The sequence below is a fragment of the Solanum stenotomum genome, chromosome 6 (assembly GCF_019186545.1).
Source record: "Solanum stenotomum isolate F172 chromosome 6, ASM1918654v1, whole genome shotgun sequence".
NCBI classification, from domain to species: Eukaryota; Viridiplantae; Streptophyta; class Magnoliopsida; order Solanales; family Solanaceae; genus Solanum; species Solanum stenotomum.
In genome coordinates this window covers 54,154,176-54,176,043 of record NC_064287.1, presented here as the reverse complement: position 1 = coordinate 54,176,043, position 21,868 = coordinate 54,154,176, and the positions used below count along the sequence as shown (strand labels likewise).

The window sequence follows — 21,868 nt, the reverse complement described above, 5'->3', positions numbered from 1 at the left end:
ACAATCGAAAAAAAAAGTCACAATATGGGAAGAGGGAAAGTAGAATTGAAGAGAATTGAGAACAAAATAAATAGACAAGTTACCTTCGCAAAGAGAAGAAATGGACTCCTTAAGAAAGCTTATGAACTTTCTGTTCTTTGTGATGCTGAAATTGCTCTTATTATTTTCTCTAGTCGTGGCAAACTTTATGAATTTTGCAGCAACTCAAGGTATGGATGTATTTTCATTGACACATTTTTTTTTTCTAATGTCTGGTAAAATGCTTCGGTCTTTAATATTTGATGTTGTTATATGAAAAAAGAATTTAATTGTCGTGAAGAATATTAGAGATGTTATATAAAGAAATAAATCTCGATTTCTTTAAGATTAGAAATGTCATATCACTTAAGGGGAACTATTTTTTATTTTTTTTTTTGTATATGTTCTATTGTCTTTTAAGAAGGTTTGATATTTGATTAATGCTATATTATGAAAAAAGATTTTGATTTCTTGAAGATTAGAAATGTCATATCGATTGAGGGGTATCTCTGATTGTATATGTTGTATTATTTGCTAAGAAGGTTTGATCTATAATTGATGCTATTTTATGGAAATGATTTTCATTTTTTAAAGATTAGATATTTCATATCGATTGAATGGTACTAGCTAGCTTCTTAATTATGGTATTTATTCTATTGTCTGGTAATTAAGAAGATATGATCTTTAATTGATGCTACTCTATGAAAAAAATATTGATTTCTTGGAAAATTAGAGATGTTATATCGATTGAGGGGTACTTCTAATTGTATTTGTTCTATTGTCTGCTAAGAAGGTTTGGTCTATGATTGATGCTATTTTGTGAAGAAAAAAAATATTATTGATGATTTGAGTTGTCACTAATAGTATATTTACATTTTAAACCTATGTTGAGGGATTGTTTCTGTTGGGCAAAGTTTTTGTTATCAATAGTATTAATTTAAAATACAAATTGCATAACAATTTAATTCTTATCGTATATATATGATCAAACCATCACAATTTTCTCAAAGATTAGAGATGTTAGTAGTACTATTTTTCTATTTTTAGACTTTTGATTGAAGGATGTTGCTTATCATATTTATGGTAGGAGAAAAAATAATTGTGGACTAAGTTTTCCATACAATTTGACTTTATTTTGAAGAAAAAAATTCATTAATTTTCTTGGTCATTGGTATAATATGTTGAAATTTTGTTAACAAAAAAATATTTTATTGGAACAAACATATGATCTAGGTTTTATTAATAGATTATTACAAATTAATTATACCATTACAAATCAAGAATCTTGATGAATATATATATATTTAAAGATAAAGAATTAATTATTATAAATTTTATGAGGAATATTTTAGTTGAGGAGAGTCTTTAATTTCATGATTTCAACTTTGGTGTTGATTTGATGTGCACCTTCATATTTCTTCATTTTATGGAACTTTATTTTTCTTAAAGTACAGACATATATAAAGACAAGCGTGACAATTTTTCAATATAAAGCTGCATAAATTCTCCATACTACATTATTATAAGCAAATAGAATATATTTAGATTAGATCATCATCTCTAGTATTGAAATTAATCACTTCTTTAATTTACTTTTAACGGATTATAATCGTTAAAATTCATTCATTCTTAAAGAAAAATTTCAAATTCGAGTCTTGAGATGACATTATTTTATGGATATTATCGAAAATCAGGATTAAATTCATATCAATATCTCGAGATTATCTATCCTATATAAAAAAGGTGAATTATAATTAGGGAAAATGACAAATATACCCCCGAACTATCGTAAATGGTATGCAAATACCCTCCGTCATACTTTTTGGACATTGGTGCCCCTGCCGTCCAAAAACTAGAGCATATATACCCTTTATACTAACTGACATACATGTGTAATAATCTTATCCACCGACCGACATTTATTAAATATTGAATCGATGGATAAGAATGTGTCACGTGTCCTTATTTAGTTTTTCGTTAGAGTGAAGGGCATTTTTGCTCTAGTTTTTGGATGGCAGGGGCACTAATGTTCCAAAAATATGACGGAGGGTATCTGCATACCATTTACGATAGTTCGCGGTATATATGTTTTTTTTCCCTTATAGTTATCATGACCAAAGATAAATAAAAAAAGGAAAAAAGAATTAATATCATCTTTTTCAAACTTTCACAAAAGTAATAGGGATCAAATCAATTAGTAGTACACTTTATCATGCATAAGAAATAAATTGTTTTAAATTATATTTAGACAATATTTGATCACGGTACGTATCTTGTAGTCCCCTACACTATTATTATCATTATAAGAAAGTAATACAAATTTCTTGATTTTCTATCATATTCTCAGTTCTGACTTTTAGAGTATCGACTAATTTAGAACTGTGTCACGTAAAAGGAAAGCACTCCCAATCCCAACTAAAATCTTTTTTTCGTTTTTGAAGGTCAAATTCAAGTATTCTGATTGATCAAAAGGATTATATTTCTATCTTATCATAACTCTCGATTATAGAAATGTGGACATTATAAGATCCTTGTGTTTACGTACTTGTGAATTTAGGAAGTAAATGATTATTAGACAACACCATGCATGATTAGCAAACTATAACTTGTTAACGTTAAGCACGCTAAAAATTTATGAGTTTTATGTATTGGAATGTTGATCTATTTAGCTTTAAAGAATGAGTCAAATTGACTTTCAAAAGAAAATATATGACAACTAATTTGAGACCAAAAAAATACAATTTTATTGAAATAATGTCATCATAATATATACAGGAAAATTGGGAAAATTAAACATCAATTAATGAAAAAAAGAAGTTAAATTTGTGGGCTCGAGGGAGTAATTAAAGTTGATTAAAAGTTCTTTTTCTGAATTTTTACCTCCCCTTTGTATTACTTTTCCGTCTTTTCTTTACTTTCTATAGTTAATTTCCTTTCTTTGTTTTTTTTCAAAATTTTTACCGTAAAACAAGTCGATAAATATTTATTTCACTATAAATCATTTCATAAAGATAAAATACTAGTACTAGTAATAAGGAATACTAAAATGTGTGAATTTCGAGGGAAGTTCTCATCGAAACGCCATTGGAAGTTATTTTCAACGAAAATCTGTCCAAAACATTTTTAACAAGTCAATTTCCATTGAATTCCATCGAAAGTTCACATATTTTTTTTGTGAATACATGTCTAGACATTTTAATTTGTCATTATTGAATCAGTTGAATACTTCAACTTATAAAATTATTATATAGACCATTCCGAAAATTTATGTGTCACATCAGCATCAGATATTTAGAAGACATAGTAGAGACGACTTGGAATGTTCAGTTGTCAGTTGAGATCAAGTTAAACCGTTTAAATGTGCATTCTCAAAATTATGTTAAAGTGTTTACTTATCAACTAATCAAGTTTGAGTGTTTGTTTACGTATTAGGCCTTTTGAAATCGTATCAAATTCAATATCTAATTATTCTATGATTTGCCTTTCTAGTATTTCCAAGACATTGGAGCGATACCACAGATACAATTATGGTACACTTGAAGGAACCCAAACTTCACCAGATTCACAGGTTTTATTTTGTTCTTTTTCCTTAATCAAACATGGCACACACACACATATATATATAGAAAATTACTCAAAAGTTTTCTGAGAAAACATGAAAAAATTCAAAAAAAATTTACCTATAGTTTCTAAAGTTAAGACTTAAGAGTTAATGGTCAAGTACACACTCAAATTATCATCTTTTCGTGAGTTATATACATCAACTATTCATTATTCTCTTTATTTACCTAAAATATCACTCCATTTGTATTAAAACACATCTCGATACTTAGTCAGTCAAATATTTGTTCTTATTCGACAACATGTGTGTGTATGCCAACTTAACATTGATGTGTGTTTTAATATAAACTAAGTGAAAGTTGAAGTATGAAACTCGCGAAAATATTATAGTTTAAGCATATAAATAGAACAATAGATAGCTGAAGTATGAAACTCTCGGAAATATCTCGGAAATATGATAGTTGAGATCTATTTTTTTTAATCATTAACTCTACCACTAAATTAAAGTTAATGTTGATGGCTAATTAAAATTGATTTGCTTGTTGTGATATTGTTAAAAACAGAACAACTACCAAGAGTATTTGAAGCTTAAAGCAAGAGTGGAAGTGTTACAACAGTCTCAAAGGTGAGAAAACAATACTTATATTTAGACCAAGATTATTTGATTAATTTTCAACTCTGAATGCACTAAGCTATTGCTATACACAACGGTTCGCGGAAAATGATTGGACCATATTAGATTTGTTGTTGCCTAGCTTTACTGTTTCAACGACTTGAATGTGTGACCTAACTCCTGATCACACGTCAACAACTCTAAACAATTCATTCTCTATAATTTATTTAAAATAACTTTTTCATTTTTTTAGGCATTTGCTAGGGGAGGATTTGGGACAATTGGGCACAAAAGACTTGGAACAGCTTGAACGTCAATTGGATTCATCATTGAGGCAAATTAGGTCAACAAAGGTATTACTTTTATTTTTTAAAAATGACCAATAAATTTAAGATAATTATTTTTAAAAATTACGAACAAATAATTTGAGACAGAAAGAGTATCTACTAAGGTCTTAATTAATCAACACTATTTTTTTTAAATCTTGTTTTCAGACACAACACATTCTTGATCAACTTGCTGAACTTCAACAAAAGGTACATGATGTATAGAAATTAATTAAGATGACATTTGATTATTTTAATTTTCTCAAATTATATTGGAAATATAATATGTGCTATTACTTCTTGTACAGGAACAATCTCTTACTGAAATGAACAAATCTTTGAGAATAAAGGTAACAATAATAACTTAGACTATAGTTTTGGCTTAATTTTGATTCACAAATTACTTGAGATCGATCACTCGACTTTATCTACTATAACAGTAAAGTTACATTACAATTTATTATAAATTATAGCAGTAAAGTCACAAAATTGTTTTTGTTACGTACGGTACAATAATTGAACTGAGTATATGAATTGTTATCGTGGATAAAGTTCATTAATCGATCATATTTCGTGTTCATATTATTGATCTTTTAACAATAATTTTTCTATGGAATTTTGTTAATTTCAGTTGGAAGAACTTGGTGTTGCCTTTCAAACATCATGGCATTCTGGTGAGCAAAGTGTACAATATAGACATGAGCAGCCTTCTCAGCATGAGGGATTTTTTCAACATGTAAATTGCAATAATACAATGCCTATAAGGTAATATTGAAAATTTCTAGCTTTTCATGAATTATTTTTATAAATTTATCCAAAAGACATATAAGGCACACTCACTGCACACAACAACAATATTAACGTACCAGTGTAACCTCACAAGTAGGTTCTGAAAAAAAGTGATAATATGTACGCATCAGCCTTATCCTTATCTAGTGAAGATAGAAAGGTTGTTTATAATTGACCTCGGCCCTAGTAAAGCATATCAATAGAATACACATAAATCTAATAATTAACTAATTAACGAGCTATAAGGATAACTAAAGCCATCTATACCCAATCAAAAAAATATATTATTGCTATTATTTTTAAACGCATTTCATGTAATTGTAGTGAAACTTGACCTGTTGATCATCCTCTTGGCTAGGAGGAACATACTAAACACATTACATAGTACATACCATATATCATGGGGTGTTTCACCTAAATGTCGAGTTTTTTCTATAGTCAACTCGATTTTAAATACCTGTAAGATAATGTTAAAAACTTGATTTTATTGGGAAAATAGGTCATTTATATCTTATCAGTCAAACGTGGAGTATATCATGTACACACATTTTTTTTAAAAATCTTATTATAAACATGCATATATTTTGAATTCAGAAGCACTTATTACACTTATGACTTTATAGTCTACTTGTTTAGGACTGAGACACGGTTATATATTGTTGATTTAGTTACAGGTACGATAACGTACAACCTGAAAATGCAGCACCATCAACACATGATGCTACTGGAGTTGTACCTGGATGGATGCTTTGAATTTGGAGTATGGAAAAAAAAAATCCTCTTACTTTGTACAAGTTATTTATTTTTATTACATAAGTTAGATGGAAAATTATATATATGGATACCACAATCAATACAATATCTTCATAGTTTCAAAAACTTATATTTTCCATCTTGGATTATGTAGATAATATTTGTGACATATAATATTGTGATGTATTTATTGTCAAGAAGAGTCTAGCAATAACACTATAGTTTTGAATTATTATTTACTTCTTTTTTCTTTGTGTTCAAGTTGAGGCCACATGAACACATTCATGTATCAAGGATATTTTCATCCCGCAACTGTTCAAGACCTTTTAGAAGGTTTTTATCATATCGGATCTAATTACGATATCATGCTAAATTAGGTATTCAAACGGACTCAAATGAGAAAAATTGCCCAAATTTTATAAGAAATTAGAAAAAGTGATATAATCAAAATTTAGAAAAAGTACATTTAAATTATAATTTTCTTAGTAGGCGTTTGGCCATGCGATACCATATCACGATATGGAATTATGAGATGGAATCAACGTTTGGACATGCGATTTTATGTTGATTCCATCTCATGAGATGCGATTCCATATTCTCCAAAAACCATGATATGGGAATTCCATATCATGATTGGAGATATTTTTCATAAAAAAATTGATCCACAAGTTTATATTTTGTTAAAACAACCTCACATTTATATCTACTAACCATTTATTTCAAAATAAATAAAATTTATATTCATATCATTACTTTATAAAATTTATCATTCTCACCGACATAAGATTTATTATTCTCACCAATCACTTTAACTCACACCAACCGATTGTTGAGTAATAAATTTGTTCTCTTCATTTACTCCAACACCTAATTTATTACTTCTACCGTTTTGTATTTAATAACTCAAAGTAACAATGTTGGTTCGTCTTCTCGGTCACATGATCGAGAAATACAAGTTCAACGTAGAGAAATTGTTCATACTATGTGAGATGATTATATTAAACATCAGTACACTACAATTTATGTTCAATTTTTTTTATTGAATTAAAGTTAGACAATTACTTAAGTGGAGAACAAATAGCTTTGTAATAATTTATTATGCGATTTTATAAATTTTTGTTTATTTGGTAAGATTCAATAAACAATTGGAGCTATTTTAATAGTTTTACAACTTATAAGATTCTTATGTTTATGAAAAAATATACAACACAAAAATTTTATATCGCATGTTCAAGCAACACTTCAATTTCATCTCATAATTCTATATTATGATATCATATCATGATTCCATATCATGATATCGTATTAAATGGCTAAACGGGCCCTTAGTAAGATCATATAATCAAAACAACTTCAACTTCATTTTTTTTTTAATTTAAAGTGAATAATATTTAATTTTCACGAACATAAATAATAGTACTATTTTATTTTATTTAAAAAAAGAAAAAAGATAAAAGGAGAATTAGCCTTCAACAATGTATTGAAAAGACAGAATAGCATAAGGCACAGAACATTATCTTAAAAATCTGTGATAGACATGATATATCCACCATACAAAAAATGAACACCATACTATGTTGTCCTTTCAACCAATCAAAATTCGACAACACATTCTTAAAAACCATCTGGTTTTTTTTTTTTTTTAAAAAATACCATTTTATAGTACTTGTCTACTCCTTTAATTGTTTATTTATTATTTACACCATTTTCCACACCTATTCTATCCTATTGTTCTCTATTTAAGAAAAACAACCAAATTATTGACAAATTTTTCCTTATTAATTTCTCAAAATATCTTTTTCTACGTTTTATTTTATTTGGTATTGTTTGACTTAGCATAATATTTCAAAAGAAAAAAATGGAAAATTTTGAAATTTATGGTCTAAAATAATCATTAAGTAATTGTGTGACTATAAATTATTTTATTAAGAGTAAAAGGGAAAATTTTAAAAATAAATTGTTTTTAATTATAGAAAAGTGATATTCTTTTTGGGACAGATTGGAAAGGAAAGAGTGTCACGTAAAATAGAACAGAGAGAGTACTCACTTTGATATGGAATAGTTGTCATGTTTTACTTTATAAGGATTAATTTGACTAAATTAAATTAGATTAGGTTAATTTAATATTTAATTAAATTTTAAATATTTAAAATTATTAAAAAAAAATTATAAATTGTAATATTTCTTATATCGATAAAATGAAAAATATATCTTAATATTGATTAAAGTTTGTATTGTTCAACTCCCAAAAAAAGTTTGTAACAACTATTTTTATTGCAATGAGTAACTTTTTATCCTTTATAAAATAATTTTGAGTTGTACAAATTAAATGTCTAATTGTAGTTAGATCGGCCAACTTTTAAAAGAAATTGACGTGTTTAGCCTAACTTTTAAGAAAAAAATGTGTTTTTAAATATTGAGTAGTACGTATTGTAGCGCAAAATGGAAAGTATTTTCAAAACCTTGTTCTAGCATAAATTGTTGTTATAATATTAACACAAATATTTTTCAAATTAATTAGTGATTCAAAAAATTGATACTCTCCAAAAGTTTTTTATTTGAATAACATTTAAAATAAAACATATTCTTCAAAAACAAGTACAATTTGATAGTTTAATTAGCTAAACAAGACATATTTAAGACTTGTCTTAGATTTAAGTTCAAAAATACTTCCATTTTTTTTCTTAGATTGCATTTCCTGTCAAATCAGCGGTGGAATTAGGATTTTTAGAATGTACGTATGCCACAAAAAAAAAATTAAGTGAGAATTGATCATTGTTTCTTTAGAAAAATGACTTCGCAGTTAAACCAAGTACACTATTCAACCCTTTTGGAATATGTATGTTTCACGAGAAAATATTAGATCAGTTCTAAAAAACAGATACATAAAATATCTCATTTGACAGAAAGATCACAATTTTCACATACATTAATATTATTGAAAGAGGTACAACACTCCAACGCCACATAAATTAAAACGAATGAAATAGAAAGAAACTAAAATTACAAAAAAAAAAAAAAAAAAAAAAAGAACAAGTGGGGTGTACTATTTCCCTTTTTAAATAAGATGGGATCTATGACTTTATTTTTTTCTTTTTCATTGTTGTGAAATAGTAACTAGGGTTTGTTGTAAGAGGAAATATAATATCAGGGTTTCCATAACTAGGTCATATTTTCTATGTGTAGAAAAGAAGTAAAGTTTTTTTTTTATAATCTTTTTTGAAGATGGGAAGAGGAAAAGTTGAATTAAGAAAAATAGAGAATAAAATAAATAGACAAGTAACATTTTCAAAGAGAAGAGGTGGATTAGTGAAAAAAGCTCATGAAATTTCAGTTTTATGTGATGCTGAAGTTGCTTTAATTGTTTTCTCTCAAAAGGGAAAAATCTTTGAGTATTCTTCTGATTCATGGTAAGTTTTTTTTTTTATTATGTAATTAATTAATTTTGAATTTATCTTTTAATTTTTCTTATGTTATATATAAAAAAAATTCCTTTTGTATGAACAAAATAATATTTGTAATAGTTCATTATGGAAGAAAAATATTGATTTTCTTTTCTTAGAAAGATTTCTTGAGTTTCATGAGTGTTTTAATTTGATTTTCTTGATATAGTTATTTTATTTAGCTTGAATTAATTTAAGATCGATGAAATCTTTATTTTTGTAATTTTTTTCGTATTATGAAGAAAATAATCCTACAAATATCATGTGTGTTTGTCTATATTTATGAAAAGTGTGACATAATTATAATAATATTTGTAATAGTTAATTATGGAAGTAAATTGATCTTCTTTCTTTTTAAAGTTGTCTTGACTTTCTTGTTTCATGATTTAAAAAAAAAAAATAATTTAGCTTGAATTACCTTGACTTTCAAGATTCCATCTTCATTTTTTATCTTTTTTGTAATTTTTTTCCTACTGTAGAAAAAATAATGCTACAAATATCTCTTGTGTCCTCTATATATGAAAAGAATGATCTAATTAAAACAATATTTGTACAAGTCACAAAACTAATTATAAGAAAATTGATCTTCTTTTCTTTGAAAATATCTTGACTTTCTTTATTTCATGATTTTTTTAAATTTAATTTCTTTGATTTGTTTAATTTAGCTTGTTTGACTTAAACTTTTAAGATTCCATCTTCATTTTGTTGTTATCATTTTTCTTCCTATAGTAAGAACAATATTTTGTTACTCTTTTTTTGTGAAATGAAGAAAATAATCCTACAAATATCTTGTGTTTCTTTTTGTAAAAAGATTGATATAACTAAAATAACATTTGTAATAGCCGCGAAACTAATTATATATGAAATAAAATTGATCTTCTTTTCTTTGATGGATTTCTTGAGTTTCTTATTGCTTGATTATTTTTTGTTTAATTTACTTAATTTCTTTAATTATATGGAGTTCTTTTTCCTCTTCAATTTGTTAAGAATTATAGTAATGATTAATGAAGAACTCAATTGAATATTACTGTAAGATATTTTAAGGTTCAGTAATTATATGATTGTTCATTCTGAATAAATCATTCATCATAGTTTTATTTTTTGTTTTAATTATTTTTTTCTTTATTTTTCCTGGTTCATACATAAGAAATGACAAACTGGAAATTCTGCACATAGGACTTCTTCTCTAGCAGCCTTACATATTCCAACTTCCAACAAAATCACAACAACAAAACAATTTAATTAAAAAATTATTCACTTTTTTTAAAAGTAATTTTTCACTTTATTTGAAAATTAGTAAATTAGTGTTCTGTCACAGGAAAATTTTAAATCTAACTTGAAATTGTATATTCGAATTGAATCTATTTCCAAACTCAATTTCAATTTCTAAATATCATTTTTCAACTTTAAATATCCCTTTTATCAAATATCACTTAAATCATACATATCCAAACACCTAATTACACAAATATCTTGACATATTTAAAAGTGTTATGACTATATAACTGTTATTATAAATTATACATTTTTCATATATTTTTCTTCCAATTTTATACCTAATTAACTTATGCCACGTAAATCTAAACTAGATGAACATATATCCTAGATTCTTTTATTACTGTAAAAAAAGAAATAGAAGAACTGACACTCAGATATTATTTGTTTGTTGTACTCTAAAAATACATTTTCCAAGAAGCATCTACTGATCTCATAATCCTGGATTTTGACTTCTGTAAATCACCTAATCAATTGCAAAATGTTCGATTAGATGTATAAGAATAGTACTAAATAGGATAAATCGATCAGTAACGATAATAATAGTTCTATACTAATTATATTATTTTTTATCGTCTGTTTAATTTGTAGTATTAAGTGAATAATGTTCATTTATCATGAATAGAACATATATGATCTAGAAATAGAATATGTATTGTTAATGTTATGATTTACTCTGTATATTGAAAACACTTTCAAACAAGGGATCAAATAATATCAACGCTAATAACAATATTATTTTCCCTAAGGTATATTATATTTAGCGTTTCACTGATAGGATAAGAAATAACAATCATGATAGAATTATTTTATTGCATGTGAACTTGCATAATATATTATGATTTATTATTATTATTATTGAGAAAGATTAATGATCATTTTTTTATTTCTTGAAACAGTATGGAACAAATTCTTGAACGATATGAAAGATACTCATATGCAGAGAGACGTTTGCTTGCAAATAATTCTGAATCACCGGTATGGACCTAATTATAAAAGGTTTTCGATAAATATTTTCGAATTTAAGTTATATATATATATGGTTAGTATTAACAATTTTTTATATCATTAGTATCAGGTTGTTCAAATGATATTTATAGCTAAGCTTTAAAATTTGGAATTTGATTAATCTTGAAAAGAAGATATGTTATCTGATACAATAGGTAAAGATGAAATGATGTTTCATAGTGTAAAAATAAGGTGTCTTGTATTTTTATGTTATTTTACTTTCTTCAACTATTGGATTATTTTATGTTGCTTCTAATCCTTTCTTTTTACTTTTCGACATGGTTTCTTCACAATTTTATTTCCTTTTCAAACGTAACTTGGTTTGAAATTATGTTCTACTTGAACTGAGTGTCTATCGAAAATAACCTCTATACCTTCACAAAATAGGAATAAGATCTATGTCTCTCTATCCCCGACCTTACTTATATAAGTACATTGAATATATTATGTTGTTACAGTATTAATGGCTTCTTCTTTTTTTAATCTTCGAGATGATTTATTGGTATTTGTTTAATTAATATATAGGTGCAGGAAAATTGGAGCTTGGAGTATACTAAACTCAAGGCTAGGATTGATCTCCTGCAAAGGAACCACAAGTAAAATAAATAATTTCTTAATTCCATCAAGGATTATGTTATATATGTTGATTTATGTGTTTGATAGGATGGAAAATATTTTTAAATTTGTTGGTATGTTTTATTAGTCATGAATATATAAAGACGAATTCAAAATATAAATTTTATGAGTTCATTCTTTTAAGAGTTTTAGCATTGCATCTTTCATATATTGATAGTTATGAGTTCATATCTACTATTCATAAATCTTATACAAAAATTTATGCTCTCCATAAAAAATGGTAGGTTCAATTGAACCCGTACTTGTAATAGTACATACGCCCTTGTCAACGTGTTTTTCAAAAATATTTTCTTTCGAAAAACAACTCCTTTATAAATGAGAAAAATGACTTCTGTTGAATGGGGAATAAGTAAAATAAGCAACATTCCAACCAATGTTACCTCATAACTAAGGTTCACTTGCTATGTTGCTCGAACTCTTTGAAAATGTCAAAGGGTGCGTGTCGGATTCTCAAAAAGTAATGTATTTTTGGAGAATCCGATACAGGTAGGTGCGCCATTGAAAGTGAAGAATCCGCACAACTTAGTTCATTTGTTCATCATCACTATGACATATTCATATTTTGTTTTTACAATTATTTTTCAGGCATTATATGGGAGAAGATCTTGATTCAATGAGCTTGAAGGACTTGCAAAACTTGGAACAACAGCTTGATTCTGCTCTTAAGCTAATTCGATCAAGAAAGGTAATTTGTTATACGTAATTTGTTTGGGACTGAAGCGTAGTTATTATTATATTTTTGCTACCAGAAGCAACTAAGGGTCTTAGATTTATAGTATGTACATTATATGTGTTATACTTAAACATACATGATAAATGTGTTGGCTACTTTGTGACTAGATCACCAAAATGTTCACCCACTTGATAGCAATGTATTGCTCAAATTCTTTAAAAATGTCGTTTGGTGCGTACTGAATCTTTTAAAAATAATATATTTTTTGAAATTTTATATGAGTACGATAATATTTTTGAATAATCCGAACACTGTTAGCTTGATAGACCATACTTTGAGTGGATTACCATTTGCTTTCTTTCTTGCAACTTTTTGGATTTTATGTTACATAAAATGTTTGTGTTGCAGAACCAACTCATGCATGAATCAATCTCTGAACTGCAGAAAAAGGTATTAATTTATATTTTATTTATATTTTTTAGTTTGATCTATTGGAAATCGTCTTTTACCTTAGAAGGTATTGATAAGGTCTACATACACACCATCTTCTTAAAATATTACGTTTTTTAGTTTGTTCTAAAAAAAGATCAGACTTCTTGATCAGAAACAATTTAACTTTAAACTTCTTCTTTTACTTTGATGAAATGATTATTTATACCACAAAGATCGATGTTTTTGTCTTGTTTTAGACCATTTGAAAAATCTTTTTTTTTTTTTAACTTCTTGTTCACTCAAACACCGTCACATAAATCGGGACAGGAGTAATAAGCATTTAATCTTTGATTGATGCCTTTTGACTGCAATGTTTTCACAGGAAAGGGCTATCCTAGAGGAGAATAACATGCTAACTAAGAAGGTGTGCTTGTCTCATGCTATTTTTTTCTATGCATTATATATATAAATGTGTCAGTTAACTTGGTTTCAGCTGGTATCAGTGACGGTGTGCATAAGTAGATACTTAAACTTAGATAAAGTTAAATAAGTAGACACATATGTTCCACATGATATAATACACATAAAACGTCATGTAGGATGTAATTTCCATTATTCTAATTAAAAAATAGCATTTAATGGATCATATTAATTGGTTATTTACACTTTTTATTTGCTTCTAAATAGATTAAGGAGAAGGATAAGATAGTAGAGCAGCAAGGTGAATGGCACCAGCAAACTAATCAAGTTTCTACTTCAACATCTTTCCTCTTACAACCACATCAATGCCTAAATATGGGGTAATTTTCTTCATCTATAACAAAATTAACAAAATCAGTTAGTGACAGAGTCCGAACTTTTATTTAGCGTATTCAAAATTAACTATATATACATATTTAAAAAAATATTAGCCTTCTACATATACGGTATAAATTTCCAACGAAGGAGTTCATTATTAATCTTATTGTTGAAAGTTATATTTACTTCCATGTGATTATAAAGTGATCTTTTTGATAACCAAGAAACTAAGTAGGCATTTAACCATGTTTCATTGTGAAGATAGAAAAAAATAATTTTTTGTTTTCAAAGTAAAAAATGATATTTGAAAATTGAAGTTGTATTTGGTCATTAAATAAATTATTGAGTAATTTGAAGTGAAAACAGGAATTTTTAGAATTGATGATCAAACGTGTTTTCTAGAAGGTGGAAAAAAATACCATGATCAAACACCCCCCTAAATCTCAAAGGGCTAGTTGACTAATGGTTTTTCAATGGTTAACCACAATTAAATTTCTTTAGATAGAAAGTTTGTTAAGCATTAATTACTTATTTGATTGTTTTTTATTAGAGGTAATTACCAAGATGAAGCAGCAGAAGCAAGGAGGAATAATGAGCTTGACCTAAATCTTGATTCATTATATCCACTTTTCAACATGAATAAACATCTATGAATAATTTCACTCGAATCGCTTGCAACGTTGAAAGGAGCTCACTATCAGGACAGACGAGTACAAGCGATAAGCTATAAAACTTTATGTGATGGAAAATATATGAGATGTTAATTAATCTATGCTTGGGAAATTCTTAATTATATATATCGAGTGTTTTTATATTGATATGCATGTATAGAACCTAATTATTATTAATGTCTTTGTATTAATATTTAAGTATGTTAATTCCCTAAACCTAATTTGTAAATGGAATTAAGTCCATTTACTCTTTGTATTAGAATTGTTGTTGATACAATTATGGTTTACTATTTCTAATTCTTTTGTCTCATTTAAAATAGCTTTTTCAGCACTTTATAATATTTATGTATAGTTATTATCTCGAAAAAACACTAGCATTATGTCATTAATCTTCGAGATGTAAAGGCCACAGCGGAGAAAGATAATTTGAAAAATCTAAATTTCAGCTTTATCTGATCAAGGGTCGGGGCACAAGGGTTTGGTACTATCCATATGGTGAAGAACCGCGGAGATGCCTGCAATGAACAGAGATCTCACTCACGGGCCTAAAACACCCACGAAAAAGCCCATGGCAGCAAAAGTATAAGAGTACCAAAAAGAAAAATTTCAAGGAGAACCAAAAATTCTCTAGACTCTGTATCGCGTTACTCATCGATCCTTTGTAGATGTCAGGGGACCAGAGTATGGTAAAAAATCATGTACACCTTACTAAGCTCCTTCTCTTCAACTCTGACCATCAATTTGTCTCCTCGAATTCCATCAACTGCGCGAAGAAATCAAAGTGTTTAAGAGAAATGAAGCTAAAAAACTTGACTGGATTGCATTCCACAATCAAAAACACAAAAAAACTTCCAAGTCTAAGCATAAATCGCCATCTTGGCACATTTCTTTCCCGAGGATAATTCTGTGATCTTTTAGGCTCTTTTGAATGTGACAAGATGGCGATCATATAGTGGAAGTCAATGTGTGGTTTAAGTAACAAATGTGTCTACTTCGAGTCTGCTAACTCTTGTGAGAACCCCAAATTCTAATTCTATCAAAGTGTCCCACAAAATTGTTGTGAGGAATCAAGACGTGCAGAGTAGATATATCGGATTGCAGTCTGCAGATATACTGTTATACATATCACCAATATATGAGCCACTTTAACACGTACATATTCCGGCTCAAATACAACTCAGACGTCTGAATGAGCAAGTGATCATTGACTACCTACACTGCTGTGACTTTCAGATAACAAAGACTATGTACGTTATAATACTGACATCGCATGCATTACATCCGTCCCAATTTATGTGGCGGTAGTAAACTAGGCACAAAGTTAAAGAAAATTAAAGACTTGTGAAATATAAAAGAATTAAGAAAATCTTGCCTTTCCACAAACTGGACATGTTTCACTTCTCTCTTGCCACTCGTATATACAGCTGAGGTGATAATGATGAGAACATTTTGTAAATATCTTGGGATTGTCTGGTGTATACTCTGCAAACAAAAAAAATAGTGTCGTTAGGTAGATGAAGAGATCGTCAAACCTTGTAGTTAGAGCCTTAGAGCAGCCTCTTTTGTCAATCTGTTGCGGCTGAAATAGCTTTTTACAATCACAAAATTGTAAAATAATGTTAGCTACCTTCGAGGCATGTGGGACATACATCCTCATCTTCTGATGAGCAAACGACATATGGAACAGATGTCACCATGATCTCTGGACGACATTCTTTAGATCCTCCGTCACAGTTTGATTTAAGCACTGTGTCTGCTCCTACTGTTATTTCAACATCAGCTTCTGGTTCAGGCTCAACTCGTGAATGACTTGTTCTTTTGTCCTGTTGTTTAGATGCAACATCTTGTTGCATTTGTGGCTGTCTTGGAGCAGCAGTATTTGGTAAACCTCTATCACGAGACATGATTGTATTACGTGAACTGTTGATGGTAACTCCAACAGTCGAAGATGACGGGCCTTGATGAGCAGAATCTGATTTAAGCTGCCTATCTGCTTTTAGAAGCTTTTGTGTTATTTCAATATCAACATCTACATCTGGTTCGGGCTCAACTCGTGAATGACTTGTTCCTTTGTCCTGTCGTCTAAATGCAATGTCTTCTTGTATTTGAAGCCGTATTGGAGGAGCAGCACTATTTGGTAAACGTCTATCCTGAGACCTGATTGTATTACATGAACTGTTTATAGCATTTGGAGCAGTCGAAGATGGCGTGCCTTGATTAACTGAAGTCCCAGCAGTTCCTTGTGCTTGCCCAAATATGGTTCCACACTGATGACAAGTAATACTAAAAAGTCAGTATCATTACAAGGAACAGTCACCATTTTTTGTAAATAGTTAACATCTTACGATAACAACATATGCAGTAGATGGTTTCCAATAGACTCTCGGCTCAAGGGAAAAACAGTCCATAGCAGTCAAAAAAAAAGGAACAAGAAATAGCACACAGTAACAAAAACAGCAGAGAGTAACAAGAAAAGACAGGAGCAATACTACAACTACTAGTATGGACGAATAACAAGACAACACACTGCTACCTACTAACCTTCTACCCTAATCCGTGTCCTCCACAAAGCCAAAGCAAAAATGAATCATTTGCAAAGACTTGTTCAAGAACGAGTGGTCACAGTAGCATCTCTCATTCATCATTTTTTCCCCAGGCAAATAGTTTCTGGTATTCCAATCATAGTTCATATACATCATAAAGAATACGAAAAGAAAATGGCGACTAAACATGAAGTATTAGTTTCTTAAAAGCTAAACCGGTATCCATAATTAAACAGTATGAACTGGATTGAGCAAGGTCAGAAGATGCAGCCCGGTGCACAAAGCATCTCGTGTTAGCAGTCTCCGTGTGACGGGCCGCACCCCAAGGGTGTGGATGTAGGCATGTAGCCAGCCTACCCAAATGCAAGCATTAGTAGAATTTCAAATCTTTTCAGTTTTGAAATCTAAAGAATTACATCATTCCTTGCATAAAAGGAAGGTAGGTTAACTCCCTAGTTCTTTAAGGTAGTTGAACTGTTTCCTCAGAAGCATCTTCACCTGCCATGCTACTTAAATATTCATTGTTGTTATGGTTAGTTGAGTTTGGTAGTCTAACGACTTGATAAACAACGTCAGTTCAACTTGATCATTTATTCATCGACAACTGATAAGGCAGGCAGGGGAGATTCGATACAAACAATGTGATAACTACATCAATTCAACGCAACTTTAAGAATCTAGCCATCGCATCGAAAATTGATAAGGCGGAATTAGCTAGGTGGCAGGGGGAATGCGATACAAACAATGTACGACTTTAAGAATCTAGCCATCATTCATAGGAAATTGATAAGGCTGAATTAGCTAGGTGGCAGGGGTATTCGATATAAACAATGTGAAACATTAAATGGTTTGGTGCACCATCCAAACATTATAAGAACAAAATATACTAAATTTCATGGCGGAAAGAAAATCACACCTTATTAATTAAGTTCTGAAAGCAGCAACTGAAACACTTGCAGAAAGTATAATTTTGATCATTCGAGGCAGCATTCCCTCCAACATCCCGAACAGTGAAACAGGAACAAACTGAACCCATGATGTTTCTTCAATTTGTTATAGAAATCTTCAACCTTTCATTAGCAATCCCCTTCTCAATCCAGCAGCCAGATTTCCCTTTAAAGCTATAAATATGCAAACAAAAGTAAACACGAAACTGTAAATAAACATGTCAGGCCAAAAATCAATAATGACTATGTCGAAGGGAATACCTAATCACAACCAAAAAAGTAGACTTTTTTCCCCAAATTCTTCCTCTTAATACAAAGATTAAAAATAATACACCCTCCGTTTCAATTTGTTGGTCTTACTTCCATTTTTAGTCCGTTTCAAAAAAGAAAGATGTCTCTTTCGACCACAAAATTAACAGACATTTTGATACGTTGTACCTATCTTTCATTTAAGAACCACAAGATTCAAAAACATTCTTTAGTTTCTTAAAGAGCGTTCCATATCATATCAAAACCATACAAACAGATTGAAAGAGAGAGAATTAAAGATACCATTTTCTACACTGAACTCTCTTCGGACCACAAAATTAAAAGACATTTTGATACGTGTACCTATCATTCTATTAAGAACCGCAATATTCAAAAACATTCTTTACTTTCTTAAACTCCATGTCATATCATATCAAAACCAGCAAACAGATTGAAACATATACCATCATTTTACCCTAAATAGATAGTTTCATTCAACAGATAATGCAATCAATTACTGAAAATTCAAATCACCACCAAAACAAACTCAAGTCCTACTGAAACAGAACATAAAAACTATAACTATACCAAAAACAACATAACCATAACATGCAAATACTCATTGATCACAAAAAACAAACATATACCCAAAAAGACAAAACTTTTTAGCAAAAAAACACACCCATAAGAATTTATGAATCGAGAATAATTATATGCAGCAAAAAAAAAAAAAAACACCCATAAGAATTTATGAATAGAGAAAAAAAACAAGATTACAGAGAAATAAAAGTGACAGTACCAGGGTTTTGGAGCAGGGTTTGTGAGAAAAGTGAAGAGTTTTGAGAATTGGGAGAATTATAAGAGAAGTTTAACACAAAAGGAAGAAAAAAATTGGAGTCTTTATAATATAAGGAAAATTGTGGGGTTTATAGGGTTCTATAAAGGCAAAGAATTAGCTGAAAATATATCTCTTTTATCCTATATTTTATCCGTCTCAATTTACGTGACATCGTTCATTCAGTTAACAGTTTCAATGTTTAATTTACATTACATTATTTAATTAGGTAAGGAGTTTAAAAATAAAAAAAATAAGTTTTGTGCAAATTATCATCAACACGTATAATTACTTCATTTAGGCTTATTTTAGTTAAAATATCATGGAGTATACATTTGTAATTAATGTGTAGACGTATTATATTTAGAGAATAATGTCGAATTAAATTGATAATTAAGAAATTTATTCAAATAATCATTTTAATAAATATATGTTTAGCTGATGTAAGACACCAATCTTATCTATAGGAACACTATGAGATAAGAAAGACAAGTTCGATTAAATTACTTCTTTTTTTTTAAATATAGGGGTAAAGTTTGAAAAAAAGGGTTTTTCTAGTTTTTATTTAATTCGATGTTCGGAATTCATATTAGAGCTCCGACTGAATTTGAATTGTTCACTACATGGCCTATTCGATGATAGTACTCCAACATGATTTTTTCATATTCACGACTTGAACTTAAGACCTCTAATTAGGAGTGAAGCAGTCACACTCACAACAACCTATACCCATGTTGATAGGTTCTCATAGTTGGTGTATGGAGTTAATGGTGAAGAATCTTCCTTTATTTTAGTGGGGAAAGCCATTAAAAAGAAAGATGTTGACTTTTGTGATTTTGTTATGAGGTTTAAATTGACATTTTTCATTTGAAAATAACAAAAAAAAACAAGCAACTATGGCTCCATCATCAATATTTTAATTTTTGTATGGTCGAATAGTGTAGTGAGATGAATAGAATTTATTCATCTTTAACAAAAAGTTTGGGTATGGGTCTTATAAATAGAATTATGATAAAGAGCATTTTCTTCATGTAGTGTAAACGTGTGTATTTACTTATTCAATATTATACAAGTTCAAGTGTTTATTTGTGTCTGTTCAAAGTTTAAGGATATAGATATATACCATATGAGATAAAATTTAAAAGCACATTTATAGATTATACTTGCTTATATTTGATCAAAAAATGTAATTATTTTTAGTTGATGGATCAAATATAACTTGCCCAATAACAATCTCTAGAAGTCAATAAACAATATCAAACCAAATATCAGCTTAATATTTTGTCTAATTATACTTAATCTCCACTTGATTTTTTACTCAGGTATGGGCTGGATAAGAGATCTCATTGGGCTAAACTGCAGCCCACAACAAAAATGGCCCAATAACGTAGGCTAACAAGAAAATAGTTTTGGGCCTGGACCTGGGCCTGGGCCTTCAATTTTGTTTGTTTCTAGCCCTTTTAAAATAGCACGTCTAAGGTTTAGCAAACCTATTTTAAGTTATATACATTGATAAAATAATAACCCTTTTTATTTATAATATCTTTGAAATTTTAACATGTGATAGCTAGTTAATTATCGTTTTATACAGACTACATGAGCACATATAGAAAATATACAATTGACCTAAAACTATGGTAACAATATCCTAAAACACGACAAATACAACAATCTTCCCTAAAATACTATCTTCTATTATAAGTGTTGTGATGCTCATGACAGAAAACGGATCAAAAAAAATAAAAATGAAAATCTTTTGAATAAAGAATATATATGATATGACGTTAAAGACAAATCACACAACAAAAAAAGAGAAGAAAAATGAAGTGCTATATAAGGACATAACATAAGTTTTTATATTTGGACTCGATCAGGTACCCATACATTTATCTTTTGAAGCGCTCATGTGAGATCATGTTAGATTAAAGCGGATGAGTAGTATATTCATGAACTTAGATCGTGACAAATACAAACAAATTAATTTCCACATTTCTCTAACGGTTAACACATCAATTTTAGGATATGGTGTAATGTCTTGCTCGTGATAAATACTGTAAAAGGATAAAGACATTCAAACTAAAGCCAGAGGCTCTTTCATAGATCATATAATTTTCTAAAATACTATATATTATAATAAAATGAATACAAATATATATGTAGGACAATGGGTACAGTGACTTAAAATCTAAGTAAAGGATATTTTGTTCTTTTGTTTCCCCTTATATAACCCAGTTTTCACATCAGCCAGATAGACTTTCCAATTATTTGTACAATTAAAATAGTGTCTAAGTTTTATGA

General features: G+C 28.9%; 2 protein-coding genes across 2 annotated transcripts; one reads left to right on the top strand and one right to left on the bottom strand.

Annotated features, from left to right (window-relative positions):
- Positions 1-15,023, top strand: LOC125867522 (MADS-box protein 04g005320). The gene is made up of 14 exons (XM_049548055.1): positions 1-209; positions 3,508-3,586; positions 4,143-4,204; positions 4,446-4,545; positions 4,687-4,728; positions 4,827-4,868; positions 5,150-5,283; positions 11,678-11,756; positions 12,312-12,382; positions 13,008-13,107; positions 13,504-13,545; positions 13,910-13,951; positions 14,215-14,327; positions 14,876-15,023. The coding sequence occupies exons 1-14, from the start codon at positions 25-27 to the stop codon at positions 14,976-14,978; spliced, it is 1,194 nt and encodes a 397-aa protein (XP_049404012.1). The 5' UTR covers positions 1-24; the 3' UTR covers positions 14,979-15,023.
- Positions 15,024-15,355: 332 nt separating this feature from the next.
- On the bottom strand, positions 15,356-19,649 carry LOC125867521 (E3 ubiquitin-protein ligase At3g02290-like). The gene is made up of 5 exons (XM_049548054.1): positions 19,535-19,649; positions 18,456-18,660; positions 16,624-17,263; positions 16,369-16,478; positions 15,356-15,759 (listed from the first exon to the last, which is right to left on the bottom strand). The coding sequence occupies exons 2-5, from the start codon at positions 18,573-18,575 to the stop codon at positions 15,733-15,735; spliced, it is 897 nt and encodes a 298-aa protein (XP_049404011.1). The 5' UTR covers positions 18,576-18,660; positions 19,535-19,649; the 3' UTR covers positions 15,356-15,732.
- Positions 19,650-21,868: the final 2,219 nt, after the last annotated feature.